Raw genomic sequence first — 21,306 nt, 5'->3', positions numbered from 1 at the left:
TTAGGAAATGTTTGCCACCATCTCCCCTTCTAACATAACCAGCCTAGGTGATGAAAATTTCTTTGAGCACTGTACCTCAGCCGACCAGAGTGGCCGAGCGGTTCCAGGCGCTTCAGTCTGGAACCGCACGACCGCTACGGTCGCATGTTCAAATCCTGCCTCGGGCGTGGATGTGTGTGATGTCCTTAGGTTAGTTAGGTTTAAGTAGTCCTAAGTCTAGGGGACTGATGACCTCAGATGTTAAGTCCCATAGTGCTCAGAGCCATTTGAACCATTTGAACTGCACCTCATAACAAAACCTCCAAAAAGAGCACAACTTGCTTCAGCATATTCATCTATAGGGGCAGATGGATAGAGAGTATACCAAAAGTTGGTAAAATTGTCAAGAAATTAGGCCAAGACATAATTAAACATTGTATAAGGAACACTTTCAGTTAGTGGACTGGAGCATGCCAGATTTATTAGCACAAAACATTAACAATATCAAGATAAAAGGATAGGCAGCCAGAGAGAAGTGGTAATAGGTAGTGAAAATTATAGAGGGAAAATTCAGTTGTTCAAGAAATAGCAAAGCAGTCAATTGAGGAAATAATACCTAGAAACAAAATTACATATTTTTACTTTCAAGTCATTTTTATGTGGTTAAGATGCTGAAAACACAACAGTTGTCAACATTAATAAACTGTTGTGTTTTCGACACCTTAACCACTTGAAAATGACTCAAAAGTAAAAATTGCAATTGTGAAAATTATGATAAATCATTCAATTCATGGTGTAAATGTTTTTGTTCAAAAAATTGATGGGACTGAAAACCTAAGACAAATTCAGCTGTGTAAAATTATCAATGAAAGCTCATACAAGTGTGATAATATTGATATCACAATTCTGATAGTGGAATATTGTTATTAGTTGTTTAAGCTTGTTTTGAAATAATAATAATAATAACAATAATAATAATTAGCTTAGTAATTGTTAGAGCTCTATATGAAAGGAACCGTGGCTCTTAAAACCAGAAGCTATACCATGGAAGACTGTTTTTAACTACATAAGCTAAATGAATTATAGAAATTGTTAGGAACCTAACATAATAAAGTTAATGACTTATGTCAGTCCTGACAGGTTTGGCAAAAGTCACTGAAAGGATAATGTATGACAGAACTTATGACAACGTAACTAATTAAAAATATTACAAGTCTTACAGAGAAGTCTATATTTGATGAATTACGTGCATGAAAGATTAGAAGTCATTCTGCATCTCTACCATAAATTCAAATTAGATGTTTGAGCAATGAAAATCCAGGATGGAATAATGACAATATTATGAAAAGGATAGATTACTACTGTGCATATAGAGGAGATACTGAGTCACATACAGGCACAACTAAAAAGACTGCTAAACATATGAGCTGAGTTTTGCTCAGTGATTATGCTGAGTTGTGCTTGTGTGAATGTGTCTGTGTTGTCTACTTTAGAAGAAGGCCTTTTGGCTGAAAGCTTGTATGTTTGTTTGTGACTATCTATGACTCAACACATGTCCTCTGTAGGGAGAGTAGCAATCTATCCTTTTCATAATATTGTCAGATTAGATTTTGTTTACATCTTAATTGAAAATCTGATATAATAATAAAATTTTACATTTATTTATGCAAATTGACACACACACACACACACACACACACACACACACACACACACACACAAAAGATTTCTTAAGTTTTCTTTTTACTAGTCACAAGGCTATTTTTGTCCTGTAGACTGACTGCAAGGCAGCTTCAGGAAAGATATGTGCTGCTGTTCTTACAAAAGAAGATTATCAGCTTGGCCACACTAAAGTTTTTCTTAAGGATGCTCATGATAGTATTCTTGAAGAAGCACGAGAGAAAGCTTTGGCAAATAGCATCCTGGTCTTGCAACGAAATGTTCGTGGCTGGGTACAGAGAAGAAGGTATTCACTCTTACATAATACTACCATACAGTATATTTTCCATTCCTTTACAATTTGTTTTTGTCTTATATATTCTTATAACTGACTGAGTATACAGTGCACTTATCAGTTCCTGGTTCCCCTTTTTGTGTTCGAGTTAGATGGAAAATGGAAGGGGAAATGCACACAGTATTTGTAAATAAATGTAATCATTTCTCATCATAAGTTTCAATGAGCTGTTTTCTTGAAGCAGTTTTTGGTGTCTTGATTGCCTTTAATTTGTTGATGAGCTATACATGGCGTTTTGTTGTTATCCTCGAGATGCAGATACTGGGACATACATGTTACTCTTAGTTTCCTATCCTACTCTGCTTAGGTAGAAAAATGGTTTATAACAACTCCTGCTGGTGACAATGTGGCGACCAGTGGAATGAAAAGTCAGGTCTGCAGGTGAATGACAATGGTGATCACAAGGTGAACAAGCAACTGGCACAAGTCCAAGGTGTTACCAAGTTGTCTAAACATATACTATAATTCAAGGGAAAACCAAAATCTCAAAATGTAACCAGGCAAGCTCAAAATGCTGTGCTATTTAATGGTGCAATACTCAGGCTTCAGAGACTAGCAAGAATCTGGCTGGCTGCTGGACTGTGGTATGTTGGTAAAGAGTTATTAGATGGTGGCACCACGTCGCGTGCTTACCACAGCAGCCGCACCCCATGTAGCCTCAAGCTGTGGGGCTGTCTTGTGGGATCCGAGTATCTCAGACATGTTCTCTCTATCAGTATTCTGGCTAGGTGGGGGACATGAACCACCCTCAGATACTAAACTTAGTTGACTGGAATTGCCTGGGATGTAACTTCTTAATTGTTGGATGAGGACTCAAACCTGGGCCCTTGCCTTTCATGGGCAATACTGTTGCTGACAGGGTTAATCTTTCATAAATCATGGGCCACCTCACAGCATCCATCTGCCAGTACTTCTTTTGCACCTTACGAAGTCCTCAGAAGCTCTGCTGCTTGCATTGGTGGACTCATACTCATGGGAATACAGGTTCATACACTGAAAGATACTGTCTGTTCCATTTGATCATTAGCTTCAGAAATCTTTAGAGATGATTTTTCCTTTAATGATGGATATGAAACAGAGAAGCACAATTAAAAACTGAAAAATACTCAGGGCTGCTACATTGAAAAAATCTTGCTTTGGGTGGGGTGGAAGGAGGGGGGGGGGAGGAGGAGGGGGGAGGGACCTACTTCATTTATACAGAAACGTAAATCACACTATCACTATCGACTGTAGGAAACCCTCTCGTTCTTTTGTTAGCCTTGAGGACTAAAAATCCATCTTCAGGGGGAAAGGTTTTACAAAATGAGGTGATTGCAAATTTCGAAAAAGGAAGTAAAAATTGTGCTTACTGGAGGAAATATGGAGGTGAACAAACAGATATTTAAAAGCTTGGTATGTTGAGGTACCATATTAATTTCAAACAGCAGCTAAAGGAATAGAAAAATCAGAAAGAAAAGAAGTGAAGGGTAGAGAAACACAAAAGTGACATTGAACACATGGTGGTATGTTGGTAAAGAGTTATTAGATGGTGGCACCACGTCGCGTGCTTACCACAGCAGCCGCACCCCATGTAGCCTCAAGCTGTGGGGCTGTCTTGTGGGATCCGAGTATCTCAGACATGTTCTCTCTATCAGTATTCTGGCTAGGTGGGGGACATGAACCACCCTCAGATACTAAACTTAGTTGACTGGAATTGCCTGGGATGTAACTTCTTAATTGTTGGATGAGGACTCAAACCTGGGCCCTTGCCTTTCATGGGCAATACTGTTGCTGACAGGGTTAACCTTTCATAAATCATGGGCCACCTCACAGCATCCATCTGCCAGTACTTCTTTTGCACCTTACGAAGTCCTCAGAAGCTCTGCTGCTTGCATTGGTGGACTCATACTCATGGGAATACAGGTTCATACACTGAAAGATACTGTCTGTTCCATTTGATCATTAGCTTCAGAAATCTTTAGAGATGATTTTTCCTTTAATGATGGATATGAAACAGAGAAGCACAATTAAAAACTGAAAAATACTCAGGGCTGCTACATTGAAAAAATCTTGCTTTGGGTGGGGTGGAAGGAGGGGGGGGGGGGAGGAGGAGGGGGGAGGGACCTACTTCATTTATACAGAAACGTAAATCACACTATCACTATCGACTGTAGGAAACCCTCTCGTTCTTTTGTTAGCCTTGAGGACTAAAAATCCATCTTCAGGGGGAAAGGTTTTACAAAATGAGGTGATTGCAAATTTCGAAAAAGGAAGTAAAAATTGTGCTTACTGGAGGAAATATGGAGGTGAACAAACAGATATTTAAAAGCTTGGTATGTTGAGGTACCATATTAATTTCAAACAGCAGCTAAAGGAATAGAAAAATCAGAAAGAAAAGAAGTGAAGGGTAGAGAAACACAAAAGTGACATTGAACACATGGTGGAATATAAGTATTCTAGACAGGTGGGAACATTAATCTCATGATACATCACATTTGACATTACCCCACATTTAAATGTGAGGTATTTACTGAAAATGATTCTACATGATTTTTCCCCCCTTACATATCATATTTTCCCTTTTCCATAATTTCTTGAGTGAATTTACATATTTTGCATTTATATTCCATTTATGTGTTTGTGACACAGATCTTTAACATATGTATTTGAAAAACGTGACTATGTCAGGAAACATTATTAAAGCAAGACTCTAATCAGACATCATGTTTTAGTATATTCTCAGTGCAGATTTTAGTAGTACTTCTCACCAAAAGTGTATGAGGGCTAATCTGTAAGTTTTATTTATTGCCTCAAAAAATAAAGGTATGTAATTAATTTTTTGTTGTCTGCAGGCAGTACACACTGAAGTACATTTTTTTTTACATTTATATTTATTCTCTGCAAACCACCATAAAATGCATGGCAGATGGTATGTCTCAGTGTAGCAGTTTTTAGAGATTCTTCCTATTTCATTCACTTATGGAACATGGGCAGAATGATTGTTGGATTGCCTCTGTGATTGCAGTCATTATTCTAATCTTATCCTACAATCCCTATGTGAGCGGCACATAGGGGCTTGTGGTACATTCCTAGTCATCATTTAAAACCAGTTCTTGAAACTTTGTTAATATACTTTCTTGGGATAGCTTACGTCTATCTTCAAGGGCTCCAGTTCAGTTCCTTCAGTATCTCTTTGACACTCTCCCACAGATCAAACAACCTATGACAATTTGTGCTGCCCTTCTCTGTATACTTTCAGTATCCCCTGTTTGTCCTATTTAGTATGGGTCCCATATACTTGAGGAATATTCTAGAATGGTCACATGCATGATTTCTAAGCAATCTTCTTTGTAGACTGATTTCGCTTCCCAGCATTCTATCAATAAACTTGCTCCACAGTACCATAGCACACCGCTAGTGAATCAAAACAAAATATTGCAGCCCATTGATACAGTGGAGTATTGAGTGGTACTTTTTATGGCTAATTACGGAATGTCCATTGGATTTTCAACAGTTATTTATTTATTCCAGTGAGAGTCAGTTTCCGTACAACTATATTTTATTTTGAATTTTATCTTGTGTACATGCAATTGATTTCAGGATAATGCTGTCTCATCTTCAGATACCTGTTAGGCTAGCTTCTTGAACTGAATGCTGTAGATACTGTAACAGTCATTCCATTAAGAGAGTCTGCCATACACTTTGATAATTCATGTCAAACATCCTCTACTCCCTTCATTGGGGGGGGGGGATTAAGAATTTCATTTTTAGTAGCAGCAGAAATGTTGTAGGAGTGTCTGTTCACTGTAGATGGTGAAAAAAGTCATCAGAATTGGTTTGTGCAGCAGCAATGTTTTCACTGCTGCTGAAAACAGATTACTGTTAGATATTCTCTTTTATTCATGAGCTGAGCATTTTGTTTCACCACATCTAGCATAATGCTACAGTAGTGTTGTGTGGGGCTTTCAGTCTACCAAACTACAAACAAACTAAAAATTAAATATGTAGTTAAAAATTAGTTATTTAACTTTATTTTTTCACAGCCTTAATTAAAACTTTATGACAGTCCCTCATATATTAAAATACCCGCCAAGGAAAGAAGATACAGAACTTGCTTAAAACGTACTCATTTACTTGCCTCATCAAATGTGCATAAAATCCCAAACTTTTGATGAATGCCTCCATCATCATCATTGGGGGCCAAGTATGACTGTTGTAAAACAGACGAGATTCCTACTTTTATAAAAAGTGGCTATAAAAATGGGAGCCTCATTAGTTTCATGACAGTCAGACTGACAGTAACCCTGAAACTGGTGATGCACCCACTTTTACAGTTGATGTTGCCCTCACAGGGACACAGGGAAAAAAGTGATAAGGTTTCAACAAGTTTATTGACAAACAAAACTATGTCTGTGTCGACGGTAAGAACAAAGGCACAAAATACAGCACCTCACTTGGTACAGGTACAGAGGCATAACAGAGCTGGTATTTAAAAATCATCTAACTGTTTCTACTTTGTACTAATACCATTAGGAGCTTCATAGGGAAATACACTTGCAGAGAAATAATCTGATTTCTGAGAATGTCGGCCTGGTTAGGTCCAACTCAGGCACAGAAAAGTCTATCTTTAATGCATTATAAATCCACAGAGGAAACAATGATAAAAGCTGAGAACAGCAGCATTAATCCGTACAATGGGCTTGAGGAATGTCCTGAGATGATGCGATGGATAGCACTCACCCGGAGGTCAGGAGAGACTCTTGAAACTGGAAGAGCTGGCTCGTGTAGTGCATACACCAGCCTTTATAGTTTATCTCAGGAGTATAGTTATGGTACTGTTTTCTTGTCACATGTTGTGCAGACATGAATAGGTTCCTCGGAAGTGACAACCCCTGGCAGTGCTGGTACTGCTGCGTGGTGTCCAGTTGAGAGTATGACATGGAGAGCTTGTGATGCCAAGGTGTGCAGCAGCCATGTAGACTGCATGTATGCCCGAGGTGCCTGGGGGTTTGCTGCTCTCTTTTTCATGGATTTCTGATATAGCAATAACCTCTCCTGTAAAAGTAGGAGCCTCAGCAGTTTTGTCATTGTCAGCACTAGTGTCCAATGACAGTGATGGAAGCAACCGTCAAAAGACTGGGATTTTATCTGAATAAACCAAGAACTTTTTATGATAGGATTCCATAGCAAAATACTTGATAGCCAGATACAGAACTTGACTGATTTGTCATCATTCATTTGACAATGAAAATAGCTTAAAATTTTTATGATACATCAGGAGCTACAGACAGCAGTGACCATATGTAACGTTGTCATATTGCACAAAAGAAAGAAAGAATAATAGTTCTGCCTTGGAGAAAGAATGGAAAAACTATTATGAATACAAATCTGCATGTGACACTCACCTAGTAAATACATTGAGGTGACAAAAGTCATGGGATAGTGATATTCACATATACAGATGGTGGTAGTATGGTGTACACGAGATATAAAAGGACAGTGCATTGGCAGTGCTGTCAATTGTACTCAGGTGATTCATGCGAAAGGTGTCTGACATGGTTATGATTGCACTTTGGGAATTAACAGACTTTCAACACAAAATGGGTCGGAGCAAGACACATGTGACATTCCATTTTGGGAACTGTTAGGGAATTCGGTATTCCAAGATACACAGTGTCAAGAGTGTGCCAAGAACACCAAATGTCAGGCATTATCTCTGAACACGGACAACACTATTGCCGAGGGTCTTGTATTAACAACGGAGATCAGCGGCATTTCTGTAGAGTTGACAGTGCTAACAGACAAGCAACTCTGCATGAAATAACTACAGAAATCATTGTGGGACATATGACGAATTTATCCATTAGGACAGTGTGGTGAAAGGTGGAATTAATGGGCTCTGGTGACAGACAGCCAATGTTAGTGCCTTAGCTAACAGCACATAACCACCGGTAGTGCCTCTCCTGGACTCATAGCTGACCCTACGTGACTGGAAAACTGTGGCCTGCTCAGGTGAGTCCCAGTTTCAGTTTGTAAGAACTGATGGTATGGTTTGAGTGTGACACAGACATTATGAAGCCATGGACCAAAATTGTTAACAAGATGCTGTGCAAGCTGATGGTGGCTCCATAATAGTATGGGCTGTTTATATGGAATGGACTGGGTCCTCTGATCCAACTGGACAAATCATTGACTGGAAATGGCTTTGTTTGGCCACCATTTGCAACCATTCATGGACTTCATGTTCAGAAACAATGATGGGATTCTTATGGATGACAATGCGCCATTTCACTGGGCTACAGTTGTTCGCCATTGGCTTGAACGATATTCTGGACAATTCCAGCAAATGAGTGCCCATCCAGATTGCATGACATGAATCCCATCGAATATTTATGGGACATAATCAAGAGGTAGTTCATGCACAAAATGCTGCTCCGGCAACACTTTTGTGATTACAGATAGCTATAGAGACAGAATGGCTCAATATTTCTGCAGGGGGACTCCAACAATTTGTTGAGACAATACCACCTGAAGTTGCTCACTATGCTGGGTAAAAGGAGGTCCGACATGTATTAGGAGGTATCCCATAACTTTTTTCACCTCACTGTAAACAGATATAGGTCTTTTACTTGAGCATAGTTACACAGAATACCCTTAGTTGTGTGGACATAAATCTGATAACTATACATAACTGGGATCAATAAAACACATTCACATGGCTTTGAAAGTTCTTAGTAGTTATTCCACTTTTTGGTGATGATATGCCCCTTTGAACCCATATATCCAGAGGAAATTTGCAAGGTAAGGCTTTGGAGCTTGCTTGAGTGTGCTTGGACAAAAGTAGTAGTTATAAACGTTGTACAATATAAAATAGACACTAAAAATTGATAAGATTGACTAATACCTACAAATTCATGTTAAGATGTAGTGACTGGAGTTGGCTGCTAAGTGGAATGAAAGTAAGTAAAATAAGACAGCTCTGTTCCTTTCCTCTTTAGCTTCTTAGAGAGCAAATTACCAGAGTTCTTGGGAGATGATTGTTGTTGCTTTTGTTTCCATTGTCTTCAGTGCAAATACGAGTTGGATTCAGCCTGCATGCTAGTCTATCCTGTACAAGCCTCTTCATCTCTGGACAACTGCTGTGATCTACATCCATTTGAACTTGCTTACTGTATTTGCACACAATCCTCCCTTACAGTTTTTATCTCACCCCTGCACGCTTCCCTCCATTACCAAACTGACTATTTACTGATGCCCCAGTATGTGTCCTATCAATAGGTCACATCATTTATTCAAGTTGTGTCATAAATTTCTTTTCTCTCCAGTTTGATTCAGCTCCTCCATATTAGTTACTGACCTATCCATTTAATCATCAGCAGTCTTTTACAGCACTGTATTTCAGAAGCTTCTATTGTGTTTCTCTCTGAACAGCTTAGAATACATATTTAATGTATGTAGAAAGGTATGTTCCACACAAATGTCTTCAGAAAAGACTTTTACACTTAAATTTTTATTAGGCTAGTCAGCTGGTGAGGCACTGGATGGGTAGCACTAAGTGCTACAGCCAGATAACTTGTTTGGCATGTTCTATACACAAACATTGCTCATGAACCAGTCTGTCTATTAGAGAAACCTGTATCAATATCCCTACAATATTTCCTGAGATTTGCCTTCAGATAGAGACAGAAAATATGTAGAAGTACTTTAATTTATAATAAATATAGATGTCCACAAATTCCCATTTTTCAGAAATACTTTTCTTGCTACTGACAGCTGCATTTTATGTCCTCTCTACTTCTGACATCATTAATTATATTTCTGCTGAGATAGCAAAACTCATGTGCCACTTACAGTGTCTCATTTCTTAATCTAATTCCCTCAGCATTGCATGTTTTAATTTGAGCATATTCCATTACACCTTTTTCTTTTCTTGGTATGTGATTTATAACCTCTTTTTAAGGCAATATCCATTTCATTTAAATTTGCTGTCTCTCACAGAATTACAGTGTCATAAGCAAATATGAAACTTTGTATTTCTTCTCTCTGAACTTTAATTCCCTTTCCAGATTTATACTTGGTTTTTCTTTACTGCTTGCCCAGTCACAGATTACAACCCTGCCTCACCCCATTCTCAACTATGACTTCCCTTTCATATCCTTTGACTCTTTGTAACTGAACTCTAGTTTCTGTACAAGTGGTAAATAATCTTTTGCTTCCTGTGTTTTATTTGTGCTACCTTCAAAATTCCAAAGACTGTAGTCCAAATACAAGTCTAAATACACAAATCCTATTTTCATGCCCTTGACAGCAAGGGATCAATTCACTTTGATTGACTTTCTATTAGTAGTGATGAACAATGCTTTTATTATGTCATTGAACACTGAACATCAACAACAGGTAAATGGAAACCTGTCTACACAAGAAAATATGAGTCACTGCTTTATAACAAGAAAATGGATCGCTGCTTGACAATTGCAACTTCAAAGTTAACACTTCATCTCACCAATAGGAAATTCTCACAGAGCCTTAGTACAGTCACTGGAACAGGCAGTTTCTCACAGTGTCAATAAATGCCAAATTCCAACGAGGCAGCGGTCAGCAATGAGCAGTGTCTGCACATGCTGATGGCTGAGCAGCTTGAGGAACATGCAGCAGGCAGCGTCCAGTAAAGCCGTGGTTGGTGGCAAGCAGTGGGTGCATAGAATGATGCCGTAGCAGCTCTTGTACCTTACGGGCTTGTTGAGGATATAGATGTTATAACCTTTAATCACCAATAATTGCGTGGATATTCAAACACACTCACTTAGGAACAATAGCTCGTTACATAATAACAACTCAGTATCTCTTATTCGACTGCCATGCCGTGACATGCAGCCGGCGCCGTTCGTAGCTAGGTGGCGTTCCCGCGCTCAGACGAGTTGCGGAGCGCCTCTATCGCCGTTTGCGCATACTGTCGTGGCAGCACTGTTAAGTGTCGTGGCACTTCACAACACTTTTCCCCCCTTGAAAAAAAAAATACTCACTTCCTTGGAGACATGGACAGTGCGGAAACATCCATGGCCTCGTGTGAGGCCCCGAGAAGATCCCGCAGAGAGACATGAGAGTATGGTCGAAAATGTCCAGGACGGAAGCTCGTGAATGGAATGTGCCTCCTGGACGAGATGATGGGTGAAAACTCCGGAGCAGCATCCATAGGTGTCGTGGACCTGGGGGTGTGCTCCAGCGAGATGGGTCCCGGAGAAGGCGGTGTTGCGACTGGGGCTGGTTCCGGCGTACCCGGAAGCAGTAGCGACGTTGGCTGCATCAACACGTACAGTAGATCGGCAGCAGTGACAGGACTCGCTTCTCGGGCTGGTGGAGGCGAAGGAAGGGGCAGTGGCACCGGTGTGGCCACCACTCGTGGGCGCATCTGGTCGTAATGGTGAACAACCATGCCGTCGTCCGTACGTATTTCACAAAGCCGGCGGCCGCAAATAGCCTTGACCACCCGTGGAATCCATTTAGGGCGAGATCCATACCCTCGTGCCCACACGTTGGCGCCCACCGAGTATTTTCCCGCACTAGGGGGGACAGCACCAGGCCTGACAGGGTGAAGCAGGTGCAGTAGAGTGTGCGGTTGGCGGCCATGCAAGAGTTCAGCAGGGCTGGGATCACCCAGAGGCATGAATCGATAAGAACTCAGAAATTGCAGCAGAGCATCATCTGTGGAAAAATCACTAAGGAATTTTTTCATCTGGCTTTTGAAATTGTGTACAAGGCGCTCGACCTCCCCATTCGATTGCGGATGGAAGGGCGGTGCTATAACATGATGAATCCCTTCTTCAGTACAAAAATCACGGAAGGCCTGCGAAGAGAACTGAGGGCCATTGTCCGTGATGATCGTGGATCGAAGACCTTCTAGCGCAAAGATTTTGGACAAAGCCAGTGTCGTCGCGGCAGTGGTGGGTGACGGACATCGAACAACAAACGGAAACTTCGAGAAGGCGTCAATCAACAGTAGCCAATAAGTACCGAGAAAGGGGCCGCCAAAGTCAGCGTGCACCCGTTCCCATGGCTGCGCCAGATCAGGCCATGGAGAGGGCATTGTACGAGGTGCAGCCAGTTGTTGAGCACACTGACCACATGCAGCAACCATGTGGGCGATGTCCGAATCAATACCGGGCCAATAAACGTGCCTGCGGGCCAGGGACTTAGTCCGAGAAATACCCCAATGGCCTTCATGCAACAGTTTGAGAACATCTTTGTGAAGAGAGGCTGGCACCACGACCCGTGGAGATGCGCCATCCGTGGCCAGAAGAACAACACCATCATGAACAGACAGACAAAGGCTCAACGCATGGTAGTTGCGAAGGGGATCCGATGCCCGGCCCTTGGTCCTGTCCGGCCAACCCCGTTGAACAAAACCGATCACCTGATGCAGGACCGGGTCCCGCGCAGTAGCCGATGTGACCTGCGAACCTGTAAGGGGAAAACCCTCGACTGCACGAAGTTCTTCCTCATCAATGTGGAAACAGAGTAGTTCATCATGATTGAAAACCGGGTCGGGGCCCATCGGCAATCGCAACAATGCGTCAGCGTTGGCGTGCTGGGCCGTGGGGCAATAGTGAATCTCATAGTGAAAACGAGACAAGTATAAGGCCCAACGTTGCAGGCAGTGAGCTGCCTTATCCGGAAGCGACGCCGATGGGCTGAACAGAGAGACCAGTGGCTTGCGGTCGGTGATGAGGTGAAACTTAGAACCATACAAAAAAATGCTGAACTTTTTTAGAGCATAAATGATAGCGAGCGCCTCCTTTTAGATTTGAGAGTAATGCCATTGCGCATCGTTGAGGGTCTTGGAAGCATAGGCGATGGGTCGTTCCGACCCATCCTCATACCGATGGGCGAGAACAGCCCCTAGGCCATACTGTGATGCGTCAGTCACCAGAACCAAGTGCTGACCCGGACGGAATGTGGCAAGACAGGGCGCCAACTGCAAATGAGCCTTCAGGCGGACAAAAGCCTGCTCACACTCGTCGGACCAACAGAAAGGGACAGTTTTGCGTAACAGCTGATGCAGAGGATGAGCTACCGCCGCCGCGGATGGAATGAATTTGTGATAATAAGCAATCTTGCCTAGAAATGCTGAAGTTCTTTGACTGTAGACGGCCGGGGTAGGGCGTTAATGGCCACAACGTGCTGATGTATAGGACGTATACCCTCACGGGACAAATGGAAACCAAGATACACAATGGAGGGTTGGAAGAACTGTGACTTGTCCAGATTGCACCTCAACCCAGCTGAATGCAAAACCCAAAACAGTGAACGCAAATTGCGAAGGCGCTCCTCAGTGGAGGCCCCCGTGACGACAATGTCATCCAGATAGTTTATGCAGCCAGGAACGGAAACCGTGAGCCGTTCCAAAAACCGCTGAAAAATGGCCGGCACGCTAGCGACGCCAAATGGTAACCGCTGGTACTGATACAACCCACAAGGAGTGTTGATGAGGAGAAATTCCTTGGAAGAAGCATCCAAAGGAAACTGATGGTACGCCTCCGATAAGTCAAGTTTGGAAAACAACTGGCCCCCAGCGAGCTTGGTAAATAACTTCTCAGGACTGGGAAGAGGACTGAGCGTTGACAGTGGCTTTAAAATCACCACACAATCGCAGACTCCCATTTGGTTTAGAAACCACCACGATTGGTGATGCCCATTCGCTGGAGGTAACAGGAAGGAGAATCCCTGAAGCTGTTAACCTGTCTATCTCAGCCTTGACAGGTGCACACAATGCAACCGGAATAGGGCATGCCCGGAAAAACTTAGGGCGAGCTGTAGATTTAAGAATAATGTGGGCTTCAAAATCCTTGGCACGACCCAGACCAGCAGAGAACACGGACGAAAATTCAGAACACAATCCATCCAGCTGTTGATATGGAATATCCTCAGATATGAGGTGCACATCATCGTCAATGGAGAATCCGAACAACTGGAAAGCATCATAACCGAACAGGTTTTCAGTGTCCGCATGATCCACGACATAAAACGTGAGGGGCCTAACAACAGACCTGTAGGCAGTGGAAGCATCAAACTGGTCAATGATAGGAATTTTCTGTTTATTATAAGTTCTCAGATTTCGCGTAACTGGAGACAAGGGAGGGGAGCCCAACTCCAAATACGTGCGAGAATTAATGAGAGTTACTGCAGAGCCAGTGTCCACTTGCATGTGAATGTCTGTATCCAGAAGGCGAGCAGTAACAAACAACTTATTTGTTTGAGAAAGCACACAGTTAACATCCATGTATGATGCCTCGTCCTTGTCGACAGGAACTTTAGGGGACTGACACACAGAAGCAATGTGGCCTTTTTCCCTACATGAATTACAAGTGGCCCAACGTTTTGGACACGTGGCCCTGTCATGCTGTACGAAACAACGTGGACAAGAAGGAAGTGCGGAACGAACCTGCTTCTGTGGTTGCTGTTTTTGCTGCGAGAGTTGCGGCCCAACGCAACGTTGTTTACGCGAGTGAACTGCCGCCACATCTTCATTCTCCTGTGAAACAGGTAAATTGTCCGTGTCGAAAGTTGACTGTACAGCGCCTACATCACACCATGTGTCTATTTGCACACCAGCAGCATGAGACACTTCAAAGGATTGAGCGATGCTTAGAACTTCGGACAGCGACAGGTTGGCAGTTGGAGGGCACGTTGCCAAACTTCTTTATCAGGAGCAAGCCATAGAATAGCATCCCTAACCATTGAATCAGCATAAGACTCATGATGAGTGTCCATGACAAACTGACATTTCCTACTCAGACCGTGTAGTTCCGCTGCCCAAGACCGGTAACATTGATGGGGCTGTTTACGACACCGGTAGAACGCCATGCGGGCAGCAACCACGTGGGTGTTTTTTTGGTAATAGTTAGACAATAAGTCACACATTTCTTGGAAGGACAGAGAGGCAGGTTCCTGCAGAGGAGCTAACTGAGATAGCAGCTGATAGATCCGTGGGGAAATCCAAGATAGAAATAACGACTTATACATAGGAGCATCGACAACGCCGAAAGCCAAGAAGTGTTGCCGCAAACGCTTCTCATAATCCTCCCAGTCTTCAGCGGCCTCGTCGTAAGGAGGGAATGGAGGCGGAGAAGAGGAAGACAGACGATGAGTAAGCGACATCGACAACGCCTGAATAGCAGCCGTCAGCTGTGTTTGTTGTGCCTGAATAGCAGCCGTCAGCTGTGTTTGTTATTCAATGAGCGCTTGCATAAGCTGTTCCATGTCTGCCACGTCACGAACACACAAATCCACAACACAGTGAAAATATCCCACCTCGTCACCAAAAAGTGTTATAACCTTTAATCACCAATAATTGAGTGGATATTCAAACACACTCACTTAGGAACAATAGCTCGTTACATGATAACAACTCAGTATCTCTTATTCGACTGCCGTGCCGTGACATGCGGCCGGCGCCGTTCGTAGCTAGGTGGCTCTCCCGCACTAAGCCGAGCTGCGGAGCGCCTCTATCGCCGTTTGCGTGTACTGTTGTGGCGGCACTGTTAAATGTCGTGGCACTGTCACAACAATAGAGAAGTTGAATCCAATGAGGCAGTGGTCAGTAGCAAGTGGTAACCACAAGGGGAAAGCGTGGAAAGCATGCTGCACACAGAGTCCTATGAGGCTACAGTCAGCAGTGGTATGTCTATATCCACCAGGGAGATGACTAATATCAAGGACTGGAGCTCAGCTGGTTATATATACACCCAGTGGAAGCCTACTCTATTGGTTTCCAGGTGGCACATGACCAGCATAGGAAAATATTTCTGTGATGGTGGCACACCTTGGGGTGGTGAAAGTTGGTGTCTTGGTGTCATGCTGAGCTTTCAGTAAGCCTGCCAGTAAACATGTTTATATTTATCAGCATTTGACATGCGGTCTTCCACCAATCAAGTGTTTATTGTCATTGGTTGAGCAGTGGTGAGATGGTCACTGGCCATCTGATTGTATTGTGGTACAACTGATTTTCTAAGGAGTACTGCATATGAATATAATACCTATAAATGTTGGTTTGTCTCTGTTTAAGAGATTAGACTGTCATTATTAGCTATTATGATAACCTGCATATTTTATTGCAGCATTATATAAATTAAATGTACAGAGGAGAATAATTTATTATACTTGTATAACTGTACCTTGGATGAGGAGTATTCTGCTGACCCAGCATTTATTACCAGCAAACAAAGGGGCCATGGAAGGTGTCCTGGTGGATGGCAGTGGCCATTTGCACAAAGTGATGAATCCCATGGGTGACCAGTTTGATCAGAGTCCAGGGATAGTCAAGAGTGTGCCTATGAGAGAGTGTCACCAGCCAGAGATTGGCAGATGGAAGTCTGCATCATGCAGGGCCCTATCCTTGAAAAAATTTTATGTATATGAGATATACCAGACAATATTACACTCCCTGTAGGAGCAAGACCAGATGCGTGAGGAAGGAGAGGTGGGGATATGGAATGGGGCCTGGTGTGGGTGTCGCAAGAGCCCAGCATGACCACAAGGATGACAACTGCCTGTGGACATCTGTGGCCCGTGGGAACAGGACTTGACCAATGGTGGTCGCTTGTCAGATGACTGAAGGCAGTTAGCTGGAACTGAGCTGCTGAAGTGAGCTCCAGTAGATGGGCTATGCAAGTGACAAGCTTATGCATGGAATTGAGCGGAAAGTGTAGGGTGCTGTGATTCCATTCACATGACCTAAGGACTGACACAGAGTTTGGAAATGTCAGCAGTGATCAATTAGAAGGTGGAGGACCGCTGAGAAATGTATGAGAAATGCTGGAGGCAGATAGGTGGGCCTTCAGCTGATTGGATTTGAGTGCACTAGGTGCGACATCTGTGGTTAACTGGGGAAGAAGGGGATTTTGTGATGTGGCATGGGAGAAGGGTGAAGAGTGCTGCAGGAAGCTGAAGGCAACAACTGAAGAAATGAGGCCAGAGGGAAGGCCATCGGTATGATGATACTGATGGTCCTTGGAGGTCTTGCTGCTGATGCAGGACACAACTAGGCCTATGTGGCTGGGCACCAATGAGACCAGCATCATTGGGTCTGGCATCAACATGTGGCAGACTGGTGGGTAGTTGGCAGGAACCAATGGTTTCAACTGGCTAGTGACAGACCAGTGGCACAGTGGCAGGGAGCCGACAGGCTTGGCCAGATGGTGACGGGCCAGTGGGATGTCGATGGGGCTAGCATCAGTGGGTGGAGAGGTCATTAGTATGTTGTCAGAGCACTGAACAGCTCTACCAGAATGCAGTGGGCCAGTGTGACACTGGCAGGGGCTGATAGGCTTTATCTGAAGTGGTTGCAATGGCCTTGCTGGTGGTGCAGGAGCTGGTGTTGTGGGAGTCAGAGGTGCAGGAGCTAGATGTGTAAGAGCCAGAGGCACTGTCCATAGACTCACTGGAACCAGGGAATGATGGTGGGGATGGTGGAGGAAAAAGCATCTCTCCACATGCCTGACCTGTCACCAGTGTAGTATGTGTGGGCTTGAATTCCACAATTTGCTCACAGCATTGCTCCCACTGTATATGTAGCACTTGTTCCTGGAGGTGTAACCAGTTCTGCCAGCATTGCAGGAAAGCCAGGTCCACAGCGGTCACCAATGAACAAGAGTAGTGTACTGTCTGAGTTTAAAAAGAAAATGTTGCAACTTAACTCGGGCTTGTACACAAACTTTTATCATGACTCGTCTGCAAAAGGGGTTCAGTTGTGCACAGTTGCATTCACGCCCAGCAGTGAATGAATTCAAGTATTTGTCTAAATCACGATCATTCACAAATGATTTACACTGACAAAAGTTTAGAATGAAAACGTTTTTATTTTACTAAATCACATCCACAAAACAAACTGATGGCCACGTGATACTATGTCGCCAGCTCTTAGCTGCACCGACCTTACCACAACGATGGACCACGATCAAAAGACCATGACCTTTGTCCCCTATCCTCTGTTCTGTGTCTGGTCATGTGACTCTACATTAGTCAAATATATTATTTCTAAACATGGCCATCATGCATTTACAATGTTACAATATTAAAATACGTAAAACTAAATACCTTATATTATTTTGTAGACAATCATCAGATTATTTGCATATTTAAGGGCACTCCACTTTTTGGCAGTTTCACCCCTCTTCTTTTGTTTAATCACGTCTTTGCATAAAAGGTGTGGCCTACGAAATACTCATTTTGCTTTACATAGATCGAAAACTGAACAGTACCATCACAATAAAAGACAATAACTTATTATGCAGAGGATCTCAAACATCCTTACAACTTCATTTTTATATAAAACATGTTCTTTAATGTCCAAAATATTTTCCCTGCTACTATGCTTTAAATTTGAGTTTTGAACCATTGAAGAGTTCTTATGTTTATGGAGTACTCTTATTTCAGTTATCAGATACCCAGCAAATCTAATGATTAGCAAGACAAGCACACCTTACATTATTAACATATGTACCAAGTTATGCACTGAGACATAGGCAATTATGTAACTAAGTAATTCAATGTGAAACTGTTATATGCTGCCTCCTCTCTTTATCAAGAAGGTGACTCCATAAATATATTGACTTGTGCTTGCTACACCCCAACTGTTCTTCCACAGTAAACATTACCACATCCAGCAAATTAGTTACACTATTACAGTATCCCTTGTAACCTCACAACGTGAAAATGTCACATGTGTATTATCGTCAGACATCACCAGTTCTGTGCCCATGAGTGCAAGGGAACAACACACTTTACTTGACATTTCACTGGTTAGTGAAGAATAATGCTTTTATTATATAACCAAATGTTAAATATGAAGAACAGGTAAAATAGAAACCCACCACACAACAAAGTAAGAGTCGCTGCTTCACAACAAGAAATTAAGAGTGACTGCTTGATACGTGTAACTGTAAGGTTAACACTGCACCCCATCAATAGAAAGTTCTCACAGAGTCTAAGTTCCCTCATAGTAATAGGAAGTATCTCACAGTCCTAACAAGGCAGTGGTCAGCAAGACTGGTGCCTCAACCTGATGATGGCTGGGTGGTCTGAAAAACATATGGCAGGCACCATCCAGCAAGGCAGCATGTGACTGACAAAGAAAAATTGTTCTGTGATGGTGGTGCCACTTGGGATGACAATGACACCTTGATGTTGTGCAGAGATTTTTGGAAGCCTGCCAGTAAACATGTTCATATGTATCAGCAGTAGACACGAGGTCTTCCACCAATCCAGCATTTATCATTGTTGCTTAAGCTGTGGTTTGATGGTCACTGGCCATCTGGTTGTATTGTGCTACAGGTGATTTTCTAGGGGGTACTGCTTACGGATAGAACACCTATAAATGTTGGTTTGTCCCTGTATAAGAGATTAAACTGTTGTTATTAGCTATTACTATGGTACCACAAGCTATAATAACATATGCATTTTATTGCAGCATTATATAAACTAGATGTATGAGTAAGAGAATATTTGTCATACTTGTGTAACTGTATGTCTGCATTGATTTCTTGTAATTAAAAAGGAAGAGTGGAGTGTGACAACTTGTCAGGGAGTGTGACAACTTGTCAGAGTCAGAACATGAGATAAGTTAGAGAAGGATTTGGGGAAGAAGAGGATAGTTAGAGATTTGATTGAACTCAGCTCTTCTTGAATAGAAGTCTACTGTATTAATCATTAAGCCACCTCATTCAGTTATTATGTCGTTTGACTAGGGCCTCCTGTCCGGTAGACTGTCTGCCTGGTGCAAGTCTTTTGATTTGACACCACGTCGGTGACTTGCGTGACGATGGGGATGAAATGATGATGGTTAGGACAACACAACACCCAGTCCCTGAGCGGAGAAAATCTCCGACCCAACCAGGAATCGAACCCAGGCCCTTAGGATTGACATTCTGTCATGCTGACCACTCAGCTACTGGGGGTGGACACCTCATTCAGTTCATGGAAAAATGATAGACCGTCTCCCCTCATTGTTACATGGCAAGTGGGTCTCTTTCATCTTGAGGTCTGAGTGACCTGTCTATCCTTTTTAACCTTCCCCAACCTATCCCACTATCATCCATGGAGAAGGAACTAACAGTTCCAAAAACTAAGGCAGTTTATTGCACTTTTATATGCATATTGCAATTTCATCTTCTGAAGATAGGTACTGCTCAGCCGTTCTTGTTATGCATTTATCTTTTGGCCAAAGTCTTTTTCTGAAAAGAAAACACACACACGTTTATACAATCAAGCACACCTCACACAAACATGACCACCATCTCTGGAGCTCAAATCGGAAGACCAAAGTTTGGACATAATTCTCGAATTTGTTTGTGATGTCTGACAAGTGAGGAAGGTCATGCTAAGGCCCAAGTAGTTCTTTAGTAACTTTGCTGTATTTACATTTAGCGATATTTTCCAATCAGTCTGCTTTTTTTACTATTTCAGATTTTTCATTTCCAGTTTCACCCTAACATTGTGGTTGTATGAGTAAATTATTTTTGAGAAAATTTCATAGCTTTATTTTATAACTCATTGGAAGCCCTGGTTTAATCAGATAACGCTGTGATTTAAGATCGTTTAAAGATGGCATTCGTAGTCATATTAATAACATAAAAAGATGTACTTCCCGTATACTATAGAAATATGCTTGGCAATTAGGTACCAAGTAATATACCTCCAAAATAGTAAGTAGATAACTATCAATCTTTTAAGATACAGTAAGTTTTGTGTATTTCTAGAAAATTTAGTTCTTGAGGCATGAGATGGTTTCAGATTTACTGAATAATATCCAAGCTGTTAAATTTTGAATCTTGTCTCCTTGTGGAAAAATTTCTGCACATGCCCATGGCTAAATATAGATGAAAATTTATAATACACTGCCGGAAAAACATTTTACATCCCTTTAGAGGTTTACAATTCACTCGAGATTTATTGTTGCAACAGTGCATGTGGAGTTCATGAGTACACGAAATGATTACATTTACAGATCAATGTTGTTGTTGTTGTGGTCTTCAGTCCTGAGACTGGTTTGATGCATCTCTCCATGCTACTCTATCCTGTACAAGCTTCTTCATCTTCCAGTACCTACTGCAGCCTACATACTTCTGAATCTGGTTAGTGTATTCATCTCTTAGTCTCCCTCTACGATTTTTACCCTCCACGCTGCCCTCCAATACTAAATTGGTGATCCCTCGATGTCTCAGAACATGTCCTACCAACCGATCCCTTCTTCTAGTCAAGTTGTGCCACAAGCTCCTCTTCTCCCCAATTCTATTCAATACCTCCTCATTAGTTATGTGATATACCCATCAAATCTTCAG

The 21,306-nt window shown here is 42.3% G+C and overlaps 1 protein-coding gene across 1 annotated transcript in view; it reads left to right on the top strand.

Annotated features, from left to right (window-relative positions):
* LOC124798932 (myosin-VIIa-like) overlaps positions 1-21,306 on the top strand; it is a 393,313-nt gene that overhangs the window by 122,803 nt on the left and 249,204 nt on the right. Inside the window, exon 15 of the mRNA XM_047262466.1 lies at positions 1,755-1,945. Coding sequence (XP_047118422.1) covers positions 1,755-1,945 — 191 coding nt within the window. The remainder of the gene's footprint in view (positions 1-1,754; positions 1,946-21,306) is intronic.

Source organism: Schistocerca piceifrons, chromosome 5, assembly GCF_021461385.2.
Source record: "Schistocerca piceifrons isolate TAMUIC-IGC-003096 chromosome 5, iqSchPice1.1, whole genome shotgun sequence".
Lineage (NCBI taxonomy): Eukaryota > Metazoa > Arthropoda > Insecta > Orthoptera > Acrididae > Schistocerca > Schistocerca piceifrons.
Note: the sequence above shows the minus strand (reverse complement) of the source record. Positions and strands in the feature narration are given on the sequence as shown.